General features: G+C 34.5%; 1 protein-coding gene across 1 annotated transcript in view; it reads right to left on the bottom strand.

Moving 5' to 3' along the window:
• The window catches only part of RAD54B (RAD54 homolog B), a 95,371-nt gene that overhangs the window by 36,470 nt on the left and 41,126 nt on the right, over positions 1–17,775 (bottom strand). Inside the window, exon 3 of the mRNA XM_061171828.1 lies at positions 78–272. Coding sequence (XP_061027811.1) covers positions 78–272 — 195 coding nt within the window. The remainder of the gene's footprint in view (positions 1–77; positions 273–17,775) is intronic.

A 17,775-nucleotide genomic window follows, 5' to 3' on the forward strand; every position in this document is an offset into this window, starting at 1 on the left:
ATTACATTTCAATTTTGTAGCCAGAGATATATATTAATTTTAGACCAAATCATAAACATCAGGTAATATCACAATACCTCTTCCAATGTCTTTGCCTTCCAAATCCTTCAATGTAAATGACTTTCCTTTTACAATAAGAACAGCATCACCTTCCCACTTTTTGTGTTTTTTCTTTGAAGGCTTACACCAAACAACACTGAAATATTTAACTAGGCTATCAGGTTCCTCTTCTTGTCCCTTAGACACTGTTATTTCTTTAGGGGCTAAATGAACTAGAATAAAAAATAAAATAAAAACCACATTATTAAAGATGACTTTAATATTTAAATAGTAAGATCATTCAACAAATAAAAGCACAGGTAAATTAGATTATATTAAGTATTTTTTCATACACATGTTAGCATTTTATAAACTGGGAAACTGCAAATGTCACGGGCTAACATTACCATGAGTACGATGAATGTAAATTTCTTATCATCATACAAACTATGTTGAAGTAAAATAACATAAAAATCACTGGCAACATTTTAAACTCTACTAATTAAAGATAAAATTTCAGCATCCATGGAAAAAGATCTATAATCACATTTTGAATAAATAACTGATTTAATTAACAGTGACATGACGAAATCAAGGAAAAGTAATATAAGATCACAGAGTTCTCTCAGAGAAAAACCTGTAGTTTTTTCAAATAAGAACAAAGGTAAAACAGTAAAGTAGCAATCAGACTAAATTTCATTAAAATTCTCTTGTCTCCTAGTTAGGAAGCAATCAGGTTGGACCACTGATTCTGAGAATTCAGTAGTATATAATCAGGAAATCAAAAGTTTCTTACAAAAGTCTATATTTCTCTTGAAAACATTTCCAATATCACCTTACAAAAACATATCCAAACAGTCTAACACAGAAAATTCTCCAGCAATGGGGAAACTAATTTATGGTGATAGAAACCAGAAAGTGGTTGCTGCCTCTACAGTTGGGAAATTGACTGGAAAGAGGCAGCAGAGAAGAACTTGCTCTATTGTCATACTGAGTGAAGTCAGTCAGATAGAGAAAGACAAATATCATATGATATCACTTATATGTGGAATCCAAAAAAGGGGTACAAATGAACTTATCTACAAAACAGAAACAAAGTTACAGATGTAGAAAACAAACTTACCGTTACCAGGGGTAAGGCGGGGGTGGGGGGAAGGGGAGGGATAAATTGGGAGATTGGATTGACAAATACACACTACTATATATAAGACAGATAACTAATAAGCACCTACTGTATAGCACAGGGAACTCTACTCAGTACTCTGTAATGGCCTATATGGGAAAAGACTCTAAAAAAGAGTGGATATATGTATATGTATAACTGATTCACTTTACTGTACACCTGAAACTAACACAACATTGTAAATCAACTATACTCCAATACAAATTTTTAAAAAATAAATAAAAGAACTTGTTCTGAGTGACAGGTACGTGCATATATACATTTAGCAAAAATCATCACTGATATTTAAGAGCTATACATTTTTTTTTTAGAGCTATACATTTTATTGCATGTAAATTATAGTTCAACTTAAAAAAGATAAAACATAATAAAATAAGACAAAGAATAACAGCAGTATAGGTTGAAAGGCATGTATATGATATTCTATATAATGGTATCTTTTAGTATTTTGAAGCAAAAACACTAAAAGTTATCTATTAATTCAAAGTACACTTGACACTAAAGACAAAATCTCCCCTTATTTCTGTCTTATTTTCTCTTTTCCCCTTGGCCGTTACAGTTAAAACATGAGCACTTCCATGAGGAATACAGACCACCCTCATACTGAGCCCTAGCTCTTACTTCTCACCTAACTTGTACACTATATTTTCAATGGCTAGATAAAAGTTATTCCGGCTGAAGAGAGGAAAATCTCATTCCCCCATTACTGAACAGCTATTCACTATGTCTTTTACCAAATACACACTTGACCCCGGGAAGCTATCAAAACAATAGAATTTACAAAACAAAAACCAAATGATTACTTTATCTTTTAAAATACACCACCTACTTAATGGGACTTCCCTGGTGGCACAGTGGTTAAAAAATCCACCTGCCAATGCAGGGGGCATGGGTTTGATCCCTGGTCCAGGAAGATCTCACATGCCACGGAGCAACTAAGCCAGTGTGCCACAACTACTGAGCCTGCACTCTAGAGCCCACGAGCCACAACTACTGAGCCCGCGTGCCACAACTACTGAAGCTCACGTGCCTAGAGCCAGTGCTCCGCAACAAGAGAAGCCACCGCAATGAGAAGCCCACGCACCACAACGAAGAGTAGCCCCCACTTGCCACAACTAGAGAAAGCCTGTACACAGCAACAAAGACTCAATGCAGCCAAAAATAAATAAAGAAATAAATAATGTAAAAAATAAATAAATAAAAATAAATTTTAAAAATACACCATCTACTTAAACAGGAAAAGAAAAAGAAAAAACCCTGAGATTAGGAATAAAAAAAAAGAATGCCCATTTTCACCAATTCTAATCAATGTTGTCCTGGAAAGTCCTAGCCAATGCAATAAGGCAATAAAAACAAAAAGCATAAAGATCAGAAAGGAAGAAGTAAAACTGTACCTATATGCAGATGATAAAATTGTTTACATAGAAATCCACAGGGAACCTAAAAACAAATGACTTAGAACTAATGAAACAAATTTAGCAGAGTCACAGGATGCCAGGTTTATATGTAAAAATAAATTGTTTTCATAATAGACTAGCAAGAAATAATTGGAAAATAAAATTTTTTAAACTACGTTCACAGTAGCACCCCCCAAAAAAAAAAATTCATGAAATACTTGGGAAAATATGTAACAAACAGCACCTAAGACCTCTATACTGAAAATTAAAGATGTGCTAAAGAAATTAACAAAGATCTAAATAAACAAAGCCTCTATTTCATGGATTGCAAATTTCAATTTTAAGACAGCAATTCTCTCCAAAATGATTTCTATATACAACACAATGCCAATCAAATCCCAGGATGCTTTTGGTAGAAATTAACAAGTTGATTCTAAAATTTATAAGAAAACACAAAGAACCTGAAATAATCAAACTAATTTTTTGAAAGAACAAAGTGAAAGGACTTATCCCATCTAATTTCAAGGTTTACTGTCACGTAACAAGAATGAAGATACTTTGGTACTGGGGAAAAAAAAAAAAGATCAATGCAACAAAATAGTGGCCTCGTGGATGACCAACTGATTTTCAACAAAGCTGGCAAACAAATTCAATGGGAAAAGTCTTTTCAAACAAATGTTATTGAATCAACTGGATATCCGCATGGAAAAGATGAACATCAACCATTAACTCACCCTGTACACAAAATTGTACACAAAATGGATCACAGACCTAAATGTAAAATTTAAAACTACAAATTTGTACAAGAAAATGTAGGAGAAGATACTCATAATCTTGAAGTAGGCAAAGGTTTCTTAGAATACAACTGCACAAAACATAAAAAATAAAAAGTATATGTTGAATTTTATCAGAATTTAAAAATTTTGCTTTTTAAAAGATGCTATTAGGAAGACAAAAAAAGGTAAGCCACAGGAGGATAAAAATAATCACAATACATACATAAGACACAGGACTCGTCACTAAACTAGATAAAGAATTCTTATGGCTCAAAAATAAGGCAAACAAATCAATAGAAAATGGACAAAAAACATGAACAGCTAATTCAGAAAAGAATATATACAAATAGTCAATAAGTACATAAAAAGATGGTTAGGGACTTCCCTAGTGGTCCAGTGGTAAAGAATCCACATTACAACGCAGGGGACGCACGTTCAATCCCTGTTCAGGGAACTAAGATCTCACATGCCACAGGGCAACTAAGCCCGCGTGCCACAACTACTGAGCTCGTGCACCTCAACTAGAGGCTGCATGCCACAAACTACAAAGTCCACATGCTCTGGAACCCACGCGCCACAATTACAGAGCCCACCTGCCCTGGAGCCTGTGCATCACAACTAGAGAAGAGAAAAACCCGCACACCACAACTAGAGAGAGGCCCACACACCGCAACTAAGACCCGACACAGCCAAAAAATAAATTAAATTAATAAATAATAAATAAATATTAAAAAAAAAAGATGTTTAACATCATTAGTCATCCAGGAAATGCAAATTAAAAACACAAGATATGGACATCCCTGGTGGCACAGTGGTTAAGAATCCTCCTTCCAGTGCAGGGGACACGGGTTCGAGCCCTGGTCCGGGAAGGTCTCACATGCCGCAGAGCAACTAAGCCCGTGCACCGCAACTACTGAACCTGTGCTCTGGAGCCCATGCACCACAACTACTGAGCCTGCATGTCACAACTACTGAAGCCCACACGCCTAGAGCCTGTGCTCCGCAACAAGAGAAGCCACCGCAATGAGAAGCACGCGCACCACAATGAAGAGGAGCCCTCGCTCACCGCAACTAGAGAAAGCCTGTGTGCAGCAAAGAAGACCCAATGCAGCCAAAAATAAATAAATAAATAAATTTACAAGATACACTTCACATCCACTAGGATGATAAGTATCAAACAGATAATAAAAAGTGTGGTGCAGACGTGGAGAAATTGGACTCTTCACACACTGCTGGTGGAATGTAAAATAGTACAGCCACTTTAGAAAACAGATTTGCAATTCTTCAAAAGATTAGAGTTACCATATGACCCAGCAATTCCACTCCTAGGTATATGCTCAAGAGACAGAAAAACACATCCACACAAAAAACTTGTACATGAATGTTTATAGCAGGACTATTCACAATAGCCCAAAGGTAGAAACATCCCAAATATCCATTCAACTGACAAATAAATAAACAAATTGTGGTACATCACTACAATGTAATATTATTCAGCCATTAAAAGGATTAAAATACCGATACATGCTACAACATGTATAAACCTTGAAAACATTATGCTAAGTGAGAGAAGCCAGTCACCAAAGGACTACACATTACATGATTCCATTTATATGAAATGTCCAGAACAGGGAAATCTATAGAGACAGAAAGTAGTTTAGTGGTTACTTAGGGCTGGGAGGTGAGGGTGAGTTGGGGCGGGGGGGGGCGGGGGGTGGGGACATGGTGGGGTGGGTTGAAAGCTAAAGAGTACAAGATTTCTTTTTTTTTAAAAATAAATTTATTTATTTATTTGTTTGTTTATTTATGGCTGTGTTGGGTCTTGTTGTTGTGTGCAGGCTTTTTGTAGTTGCAGCGAGCGGGGGCTACTCTTCGTTATGGTGCGCAGGCTTCTCATTGCAGTGGCTTCTCTTGCTGCGGAGCACGGGCTCTAGGCGCAAGGTCTTCAGTAGTTGTGGCTCGTGGGCTCAGCAGTTGTGGCTCACGGGCTCTAAAGCGCAGGCTCAGTAGTTGTGGCACACGGGCTTAGCTGCTCCGCGGCACGTGGGATCCTCCTGGACCAGGGCTCGAACCCACGTCCCCTGCATTGGCAGGCGGATTCTTAACCACTGCACCACCAGGAAAGTCCCCAGGATTTCTTTTTGAAGTGTTGAAAACATCTTACAATGGTGGTGATAGTTGCACGTAACTGTGAATATACTACTAAAAATTATTAATTATATATTTTATATGGGTGAATTATATGGTATGTGAATTATAAATCAATAAAGTTGTTTCAAAACATGAGATAACACCACACACTCACTAAATTGACTAAAATTTTTTAAACTGACTATATTAAGTGTTAACAAAGATGTAGAGTCAATTATAACTTAAAAAACAAAAAGATGTAGAGCACCTAGAAATATCACACACTACTGGAAGGAATGTAAAGTAGTACAATCACTTTGGAAAACAGTTTGGCAGACTCCTAGAAAGTTAAACATAACGCCTCCTATAACCAGTCATTCCACTGGAAGGTATTTACCAAAGAGAAAACATATGACAAAAAAAAAAAAACTTGTACAACTTCAAGCCAGGTAAACCAATCTCCTGAAAGCCTGAAAAACCACTGTCACTACTAGAATTCAGATAATGCATATGTTCATCATTGGTATTCATGGATTTAGAAAGTGAATCGTGACTATCTCCAAACAATAAATTATCCTCAGAACCATCAAAGTTTTTTTCTGAGAAAACAAATGACTGATATGCAGCTGAGACAGCTGTGTTCAGAATTGTTTGGCCCAGTGACCTCTTATCAGCCCCAGAAAGGACTCTGGCTGCTGTAATCCTGAACAGAACAGTCAAGCAGGCAAAGGACTTAAGTGCAGTGGCTCCAGTTTCCGGCTTTCCTCTCATAATGAGGGTGTTTGAACAAAGGGTAATTTTATATACTTCTTTGGGGGAAAACATGCTTCTAATATACCAGGAATTATGATGTAGAGTTTTTTAGCCTCCTCTTTTGATATATTATTGTGAATACATTTCCCATATCATTAAATTAAAAAGTAAAATGGGGCTTCCCTGGTGGCGCAGTGGTTGAGAATCTGCCTGCCAATGCAGGAGACACGGGTTCGAGCCCTGGTCTGGGAAGATCCCACATGCCACGGAGCAAATGGGCCCGTGAGCCACAATTACTGAGCCTGTGCGTCTGGAGCCTGTGCTCTGCAACAAGAGAGGCCGCGACAGTGAGAGGCCCGCGCACCGCGATGAAGAGTGGCCCCCGCTTGCCACAACTAGAGAAAGCCCTCGCACACAAACGAAGATCCAACACAGCCATAAATAAATAAATAAAGCACACCTAGTATAGTGTAATTTAAAAAGAAAAAAAAGGTAAAATGTGTTTAATATCTGCATAATGATATTACCAATGATATTCCCACCAACCGAGAGGATCCACTTCACTACTATATATCAGCATAATATATTACCTTACCAATTTTTATCTAACTGTATTTATTTTTCGTTTACAATTATCATACAGTAAAACTGACTTTTTCTCTTGGTGTACAGTTTTACAAATTTTAACACAGGTATAAATTTATTTACCCACTACCACAATCAGGATATAGATGTTCTATCACTCCAAAAGACTCTCTCATGCTATTCCTTTTTAGTCACACCCTAACCCTATTCAGTTACTGATTTGTTTTCTACCCATATAGTTTTGTCTTTTTGAGAATGTCGAATAAATGGCAATCATACAGTATACAACCTTTCAAGCTGGTTTCTCCCACTCAGCATAATGTCTTTGAGATTCATCCCAAGTTGCTGCCTGTATCAAGTTTGTTCCTTATTATTGTATGGAATACTGAAAGACAGTTGAGGTGTTTCTAGCTCTTAACTATCACAAATAAAGCTGCTATGAACATTTATGTACAGATTTTTGTGTAAACATTCATCTTTACCAATTTAATAGACAGAAATGGCATTTACTTAACATTATAATTTGACTTTCATTATTAGTGGTGAGAATTCTTTATATATATTTACATCTCCTCTTTGCTTGACTCCTCTAATTTCACATTATAAAGGATGCACCTAAAATAAGTTTCATTTCTTTAAACTGAATTTTCAATCTGATCTGAAAACCCTCAACATTCATTCGTCCAACAACTTACAGATTGCCCAAAATGCAGTCTAAACCCAAACTCTTATCTTATTACAAAATTTCAGTGAAGTCTATGAGTAGAAAACAGGCATTAAAGAGAACCTGAATTATAAGAAATTATGTCAAAATTAAAGTAAAATATAAAACACTATTAAATTTTGGTATGTAAAAGGCTAATACTTAAAAAGTGTTGACTGTGTTAGAAGAATCAAGAATCCATTTACATCTTCTTTAATATAAGGAATTCACTATACCTTCTATTGTAATAAAATTTTAAATAACTTGTGAAATTTTAAATAAGTCCATGTCATTTAAACACTCCTCTCTATCCCTCCCCCCTAAAAAAAGAAAACTATTATGTTTTGGCAACATGTAGCATTTAACAGATTAAAATGTGCCAGGTGGAAATAAGCCCACTCACTAGAAATTATTAAACATCATTCTGTAACTCAATAAATGATTATGTTTTAGCAACAGGTCCAAAGGTTGATTCTTTTTATTTTTTAATGAGAATTAGTTTCTCATTAAGATAAACTTAATGAGAGAAACAATGAGGAGGGATAATTAGTGCATTATTTTAGGGGTAATAAAGAGCTCTTAGAAAGATCACTCTTGACTTCCCACTTGCTAAACTCCTTTCCCCACAATAAATCACAGAAGAAGGCCACAGCATGGAAAAATAAAGTTAAAGTTATTCTGTGATGCGTTATGTTCAGGGATAAACTAGAACACACGCATAAAAAGGGAACTTATACTGCCTGAAAAAGCTGCCTGCCCCCATGTTTCCACTTCAAGCACCCAAACACCCACTTAACTCCCTGCGTTTCTTCAAATTCCCAGTCACTCCTCAACTTCTCCAATCTGGCTTCCAGTCTGATCCTCCCCCAAAGCTGCCTTGTTAAAGGCCACTAAGGAGCTCTTTGTCAATAAATCCACAGGTTACTTTTTAGTCCTGACCAAAGTTCTCAAAAAGCATTGGACAATGTTGACCACTTCTATCTTGAAATATTGAACTCCATTTTTATACCTGCTAACACACTTCAAATTTTCCTCCTCCTTCTTTGGTTGCTGTGTCTTAAACATCTTTGCCAGTTCTTACTTTTTTGTCTAACCTTTGTTTATTGGAGTTCTTCAGACCTGAGTTCTAGGCCCTCCTCCCCTCACTGTGCACGTCTCCTTAAATTAGCTCATCTACTCCCATGGCTTCAATACCTTCCCTGTACTAACTTAAATTTTTTTCTCTAGCCCAGATCATGATTCTAGATCTGTAAGTATACCAGTATATCCAGTAGGATCCACATGAATGTCTCATAAACATCTCAAACTCACCAGGTCCACTTCTCTTCTCTCCAAAAACTGCTCCTCCTTCAGTTTTCCCATTTCTCAGTGAAAGTACTACCACCCTTATTCAAGCCAAAAATTGGAAATCATCCACGACATTCTTCATTTTCTCAGTTCCAGAGCCAATCAACCACAAAATCCAGATGATTCTATCCCTTTCATGGTTCACAAAGCTGTGTACTGTTTGCCTTCTGCATTGTCTCTACTCTTTCCAAGTCATCATCTCTGGTCTGGACTACTGTACCATTATTGTAGGGTCTTCCAAACAGTTCTGTTGAAGTGTTCTCTTGCCACCTCTACTCCCTAAAGCCATTTTCCATATTTACTATACCTATTTTTAAATGTAAATCTGATCATCCATTTGTCTTAAAGGTATTGAAGAAAACACTACTTCCAGCCAAAGGGCCTTCTACCTCTGTTCCTCCAACACACTGATCTAAATTAACTTCTACTCAGTTTTCCATACAGTTTAAATTTCCCTGACTGCCAAACTACGTCAAGTTGCATTATTATCTCAGCATTAACTCAGCAATTAATTATGTGACAAATGATTTAATGTAAGCCTTCCCCACTAAACTATAAAGTGTTGAGAGGAAGGTCTCTTTTGATCTTGGTCATCACCATATTCCCATAACAACAGGTAGTTTTCAAAACTGCCATTTTGATTCTAGGCACATTTTTCCTTCATGATTATAAAAATATTAAATTAAAGGAGAATTACCTCATTAGAGAAATGCAAATCAAAACTACAATGAGGTATCACCTCACACCGGTCAGAATGGCCAGCATCAAAAAATCTACAAACAATAAATGCTGGAGAGGGTGTGGAGAAAAGGGAACCCTCTTGCACTGTTGGTGGGAATGTAAATTGATACAGCCACTATGGAGAACAGTATGGAGGTTCCTTAAAAAACTAAAAATAGAACTACCATACAACCCAGCAATCCCACTACTGGGCATATATCCGGAGAAAACCACAATTCAAAAAGAGTCATGTATCAGAATGTTCATTGCAGCTCTATTTACAATAGCCAGGACATGGAAACAACCTAAGTGTCCATCGACAGATGAATGGATAAAGAAGATGTGGCACATATATATAATGGAATATTACTCAGCCATAAAAAGAAATGAAACTGAGTTATTTGTAGTGAGGTGGATGGACCGAGAGTCTGTCATACAGAGTGAAGTAAGTCAGAAAGAGAAAAACAAATACTACATGCTAACACATATATATGGAATCTAAAAAAAAAATGGTTCTGATGAACCTAGGGGCAGGACAGGAATAAAGATGCAGACGTAGAAAATGGACTTGAGGACACGGGGAGGGGGAAGGGTAAGCTGGGACGAAGTGAGAGAGTAGCATTGACACACACACTACCAAATGTAAAATAGCTAGCTAGTGGGAAGCAGCTGCATAGCACAGGGAGATCAGCTCAGTGCTTTGTGACCACTAGAGGGGTGAGATAGGGAGGGTGGGAGGGAGATGCAAGAGGGAGGGGATATGGGGCTATATGTATATGTATAGCTGATTCACTTTGTTATACAGCAGAAACTAACACAACATTGTAAAGCAATTATACTCCAATAAAGATGTTAAAAAAAAAAAAAGCAGAACTACCTTAAAATTAATTTTCATTGAGAAAGTAGCCTTAGAAATTAACTTTGAACCCAGCTGCATCATTGTACATACTGTACATTCAGGATTATTTTCCAAGTAAATGTTATTACAAAGATTTGATTCATCGGTCACTTCTTTAAATATAGTATTTTCCTGATTATAACTTTTGCCAACATGAATTTTCTTTTATAACTATAATTTCTACCAAATACAGTTTTGCTAAATCAGATTTTGCCTAAATATTATGAAGATTGTATTACTCCATTAGTTTTTAGTCAAAAAAAAGTTACCAGTTTTTAGGTAAGTTAGTTGTCATGTGTTATTTTTGTTGTTTTACGAACCTTGATTTTTCCAGATAAAGTTTTGAGGGTTTTAGCATTAACGAAAAAGACGGGATGCTTTGATCAGTTTTTTAATTCTAAAAAAATTTGTGATGTGCAATTTTGGACAATTTCAATTAGTTTTCTTTTTACACTATTTCTACCAGTAGCAGTCTCTGTGCACTAAATAAAAGACTGATAATATCCTTCTGCATTTTTCAAATTTGTTCCCGTTTTTTACTTGGTTATCTAAGAGAAAAGTGCAATTCCTCAGGATTGCTGTTAAAGAGGGGATAAAAAGCGTGTCTTCATCAAAAATGGCTGGGAAAAACATTCCTAGAGTCAAATATCCTGTTATATTCTCAGGAGCTGACTGTTATGCTGTTATGTCCAAACCTTCCCCCCCCAAAAAAAAAAAAAAAAAAGCTGACTAGAACAAAAGACAGTAGTTAAATTCTAAGAATCCAGAATTTCTTATAATCACTTTGAAATACCATAAGATTCTCAGAATTAGATATATCCTTTCTTTTGCAGAACAGAAGAAAGATAAAAGCACGAACTCGGAAGCCAAGACTGGTTGAGTTTGAATCTTGAGTCTGCCCCTTACTAGCTATGTGACCCTGGACAAGTTACTTACCCCTCTGCCAGTTTATGAATTGCCAAATGAATGTAATACTAATACCTACCTCACAGACTTGTTGCAACCATATTTCATCTAATTAGCTAATATATATAAGATGCTTAGAACAGTACTTGCCATGCAGTAAGTGCTCTCTAAATGTTAACTACCATCATCATCATCTTGCACTAGTCCCTTCCCATTTAGCCCCATTTTAAATGTAGGCTATAGGGCAGGGAAGGGAGAGGGTGAATGACTGCAGAAAAGTAGAATGAAGATAACTGGGAATTAAACATATATGGAACATAACTGCCTTCATCTAGACTACTTGTAATATATAAAATAATGACTAATTTGCTACATCCCAGACTAACCACCACTAACAATTCCACTCTACCTGTAATTTTTGTTTCTGAACTTGGTTCTGATCTATTTCCCCCTTGACCCTGTAATTTACTTCCCAAATAAACACCAAAAATGGTCTTCATAAACAAGAGGCTTGAATGCCTACACCAAGATTCACAAGGTAAGAAGTGCTTAAAACCATGCTTTGATAAAAGAGGAAGGGGGAGACACTGTCATTTTAATATTAATAGTAGACATTATCATCTTAATGAATGAGTCCTAAGCATAGTAACTTTAGGGTTGCATGGTTTAATTATACATTCCATAAACCCAAGCCTTTAATATTCTTTTTTTTTTAACAATTCTAAATACACACACTGTTTTCAACGGAGCAAAAACAATTTTAAATGTCTCATATATCATCAAATTCAATAAAAAATGTAAATACTCTTGCAGACTGTATTTTTTGAGTTTCAAAATTACCAAAAGCTACCAGAACTTCTAATATGCATTAACATATAACTGCAATATAAATATAAGATTTGAAACATATAGTTTTTATTACACTAAAAAATATACAAACATTAATATACAAATTACTTCAAACTGGTAATCATCCATAGTTTTCTTTAACAAAACAGAATGAAGGTCAACTAAGTACAAGTATCATTACGTACAAAATAAACCTAGGAGGTATTTCTTTGCATTAAAGATCATTTTCAGAATGATACTTCATGAGCATGGCAAGGACTATATATACATTTTATCATATTTCTCAGTACTTCATGTCAAAGCATATATGCAATAAGTGGCAATAAGTGCTAAAATAGAAAAAAAATCAGTAAAACTATAATATTCCCAGATATCTAAACTATCTGCCCAGCATTTTAAACTCATTTAAATATCAAAAAAAGTTATTCATCAATTTCGATTCTGACATTCCAGTCAATGAACATGCAAAGCTTTTTAAAAAAATAGTAATCCATACACTATGGAGGAAAGTGTAAAATGGTACAATCACTTTGAGAAAAGGTCTGGCAGTTTCTTAAAATGTTAAACATGTATCTTCCTTAATCCAGCCTTAAGTCCATGACACATTTATACAATAATATACAAAATAGCCAAAATCCGGAAATAGCCCAGAAGTCCGTCAAAAGATAATGGATAAACAAACTGTGGTATATTTATAAAATGGATACTACTCAACCACAGAAAACAATGAACTACTGATTAGAGGATGGATGAATATTAAAAACATTAAGACGGGTGAAAAAAACAGAAACAAAGGGTCTATACCATATGATCTCAATTATATTGTGTCATAGAACAAGCAAAACTTATCTATGTTTTTTTAAAAATTAGTGGTTGCCTGAGGTACCAGGGTATTGGTTAGGAAGGGCAGGAGAGAACTTCCTGGGGTGATAACTTTTTAAATCTTGATGGGGGTTTAAGCTACACAGGTGTAGTCATTTGTCAAAACTCATCAAATGGCGCATTTAAGATTTGTGCATTTCACTGTTTGCAAATCTTACCTAAAAAATCATACACACACAAATAAATATTGAACTCCAGTTCATAATACTCATGCTGAAGTGTTTATGGGTAAAGTATTCTAACTAATTCTGCAACTTATTTTAAAATAACAGTTTTCTTAAAAAAAAAAATTTATGGATGGATAGACAGATAAATATGTGATAAAGCAAATATAGCAAAACATTAATTGTAGAATGTAGGTGGTAGGCATATGAATGTTTACTATAAAATTATTTCGTTTCTATACATTTGAAGGATTTCTTAATCTTTGTAACAGAGCTGAATTCACACTCATGAAAGATCTACTAACAAAGTGTTAGTGGGCTAACTTGGGTGGTATTTTTATTTTTATTTATTTATTTACTTTGCTTTCTACTATTTACAAAGGAATGGAAAACTAAAAATAAATTATATAAATTCACATTATAGCTGCTACTTTTAATGAAACAACTTTAAGAAGATACATTAAAAAATACGGAACCAATTTCTCAAAATTATATACAAGATCTAGCATGACTGCTAATGTTTAATTAGGTTGCATATTTTAAGAATTTACTCTTTTGTATTTGTTCAGTATTGCAACCACCTTTCATCTATTTTTAACTATTTACAATCAAAGTCACCATCAAATATTTAATTGATTTTGAGAATTTGTGAATCTTAACATTTGAAAAAAATAAATATATTATGAAATTTAGACATGGTACATTTGGCATCTATTATATCACCTAAAGAAATGTATTTCAATTATGCCTCAACAAAAAAATTTACCTCTATAGTACTGAATTCTTTGTTTTATGGCACACAAAGAGTACACAAATCAGTACAATGTATTACCATGTATTTAAAAGAACATGTATTAACAACGCATTTAACCACTATCATCTACAGTATATATTAATTACAATTTACCACACTTAATTATTTAAACATATCTATTTAAAACTTGACATTACTCTAAAAGAAGGCACATGGAAAATAATTCATATTTCAAACATTTTCATGTAAGTAAAGAGGCAATAGGGTAGAGTGAATCTTTCAAAAATAAAATAACACCAAGCTGATGTCGCATTATACAAAAAAGGAAAATATTTAATTTGAATATTTTAAGAAATCTGGCATTTGTTAGAAATGAAAGAGCTTCATTAACTTTTTCAGAATGCCATTATAAATCATACCTAGGTTTATAACATAACTTGTAAAAAAACAAACATATCCATTTAAGTTCAAATGGATAAGAAAAGACAAGAAGGTGGCAAGAATAACTAGGCACGATCTAAATTACTAATATATTGGATGAAATAGTATTTCTACAGAACCAAGTCTACATTTTAAAAATAAAAACACTCTTTCCTATGTTTTTCCAGCATTACATTCCATAAGTAAACTCACAGCCCTAAACAGTTCTCTATAGTAGGATGTCTGGTGGCTTCAGTTGTATTCCATTGGTACTAATAGAATTTGCCATTATACATTCCCCTTAGTGAAACTTGTCCTCAGCAAAAACTGCTAATGTAAGTTGGTAAGTAGTCAAAAACTCAAAAAAGTCTCAATATAGAAAGAAAAAGAAAAAAGCTTTAGCTCAGAATTTCCCTAAGATACTCTGCAAGATAATAATAAACAGCCTCTAAAAAGAGTTCAGTCATCAAACAAGTCTTCTTTACACAGAAATTCCCATAAACTGTACTATGCTAATTATAATTGCATAGGTGGGGAGATGGAGCAATGAAAATGGAGCAGAACCACATTCACTTTAATTTTTGCAGATTAAAATTAAACAAGATTGACTCAGAAAAACTGCTGCAGTAAACTCACTGCAATGAGTGTAATTCTGTTGTTTAAAAATATGTAAAATAAGGTTTTTATTCTACTCAGACCCTACATGCTAACAAATTTGTCACATGACATAAGCAACGAAACAACAATCTTGAACACTGCTGGAGAAAAATACGACTGTAGCAGACTATGTTTACACTACTTTCTGGGTAGCAAAAAAATTTTCAAGGGCAATTTTATATAGTATACATTTTTACCTTCCACACTTATGTTAGAATCTAACCACCAAAAAAGATGTATATTGCACTTTTTTGAACACATAACTTGGCCAAAAACATTTCACAGAATTAATGTTCCACAGAACACACCTGGAAAACTGATTTAGCTGTACAAAGTCAGCATTCAAACTGAACATTCATTAACAATTCTGAGTAGTACCATGCTAAGATTATAACATAAATTATATTTTGTATGGTAATTTGTTTTCAATCATTTCAAAAAGTTAGAGCTTACTACTGTAAAGATTTACTGGAATAATATTGTAAAAACATTACCTCAAATAAGAATTATAAGATTCATTAGACTGAGAGAAAAGTCACAGCACAGATTAAAGAAGATGAAATTGTCAAAAGGATATATCATACATTCAAGGCATTTTTATAATAAAATATTTAACTCTAACAGCAGATACAAAATGCCAATGAAATTAAGCAGTCAACAAGCTAAAATGGTACCATAAGAGTCCATTTTATTTTTATTCTTTCTATTCCTAGAGTCATAACCTAAATTTCAGATTTAATTTCCCCTCACTACATTGACCACCCTGAAATGCTGCTATTATGACATTAAGTCAGAGCTCTAGTCATATGTCCCTAGTCAAAAGCCTTCCATGGCTTGCCATTATATATTCACATTCGATTCCTTAAAAACAGCATTTAATGTAATCCATAATGTGGCACCAACCAGCTTCCAACTTCCAAATTGATATCCCTCAATTTACCTTCACCCACTCTTCAACAAAAATTTTTGAAAATCTAATATGATTTAGGCACCATGTTAGGTTTCAAAATACTCTATTCCAGTGGTTCTCTGAGTGGTTTTTTAGCTTGCATCAGAATCTCTAGAGAACTTATTAAAACAGATTGCTGTACTCTACCCCTCAAGTTGCTGATCCGAAAGGAATGGATTTACATATCTCACAAGTTCTCGAGATGCTGATGCTGCTGGTCAGGATCTACTCTTGGTGAACCACTGCTCTACACCACAGGCCATGAGCCGAAAGCCCACTGGCTGAATGAGGCCCACTCACATGTTTCGTCTATTTATTATTTTAAATATTTTTCATTATTTGCAAATGTTTTAAAAATAAAAATTTCTCATAAAAATGCAGATTTCTGGCTCATTTCTGCATGTAAAAATTCTGCTGGAGCTCAAGGGTAGCTACCCCAGTTAGTCAAGGTATATGTCCTTGTCCAGATTATCACAGCCCTAAGTGGCCCTCTCTATGCTCACTTAAAATCACTTAAAAATCACCTGGCTTAGCACTGTATTTGTGGTTACACACTCTGACCCACTTTTTCCCATTCTCTATGCCTTTTTCATGCTGCTCACTCTGACATAAACATCCTTTCTCCCCAATACGGCTGAAATCTTACCTACCCCATTCTAAAGCTTGGCTTAAATATCCTTCCTCAACACAGTCCCAGCAAAAATAGAAATCCTTAAGTAATAAACATATTAAAGATTTAACATAAATGTCTATGTGTGCTTTAAGAATCAAGGTTTTATTTATTTCCACAAATACTAAAATAGCAATATTTACAAAAACATAAAAGACTATAGCTATCATAAATTATAAACATATAGTTTTTGCTATTTTTATTCTAAATAAAATTTTAATTTTGTTCATTAAAGTTTTTACTGTGATTTTACTGTGAAAGAAATCTTTTTCAGACTAAGACATTCCAAATGAATTGACGTATTAAATCTTGTAGTCAAAATATATAACATCTCCAATAGAATATCTTATTTTGCTGGACAAAAAAAGGAGGAGGAGGAAGAGGGTAATTGACACAATTCCCCTGATTTCATAACCCACCAATTTTTAAAAGCAATTTTAATGAAATAAATATTTCTAATTTTTTAACATGTAGGATATTTTTGTGGATTTTTACTTCTGTGGAATAGCAGGGGGAAAAAAATTACAGAGAAACAAAAACTGAGTGCTGGTCATTGCTCTGCCATAAAGAGCTTTGTTACATCAAATAAATCATTGAGTTCTCCCTGGACCTCGGTTTCATTACCTCAAAACTGAGGTGGGAAAAAGTGTTCTCCAAATACCTTCCATCCCTAAAATTCTAGGACTTACTCCGTCAAAGAATGAAAGCATAAAAATCAATGTCATACAGACAAGCTTCTATTAGGCTAGTATTGCTTCTAAATTAGATTGACTTAAAAACTTTGAACTACATACAGCTTTCAAAGTGCTAATTAAAAATGTTGAAGATTCAGAACTTTGAAAGAATACTTATGTATTTATATATGTTATTTATGTATATGTTAATAATCAAAATAAAACATCTTTTGTAAGGCCAACAATTAAAACATCTTAGGAAAAAAATTAGAGGAAGACAAAAAAATTTATAACCATACCAATCAGCGTTTTAATATAT

The sequence above is a fragment of the Eubalaena glacialis genome, chromosome 17 (genome assembly GCF_028564815.1).
Source record: "Eubalaena glacialis isolate mEubGla1 chromosome 17, mEubGla1.1.hap2.+ XY, whole genome shotgun sequence".
NCBI lineage: Eukaryota > Metazoa > Chordata > Mammalia > Artiodactyla > Balaenidae > Eubalaena > Eubalaena glacialis.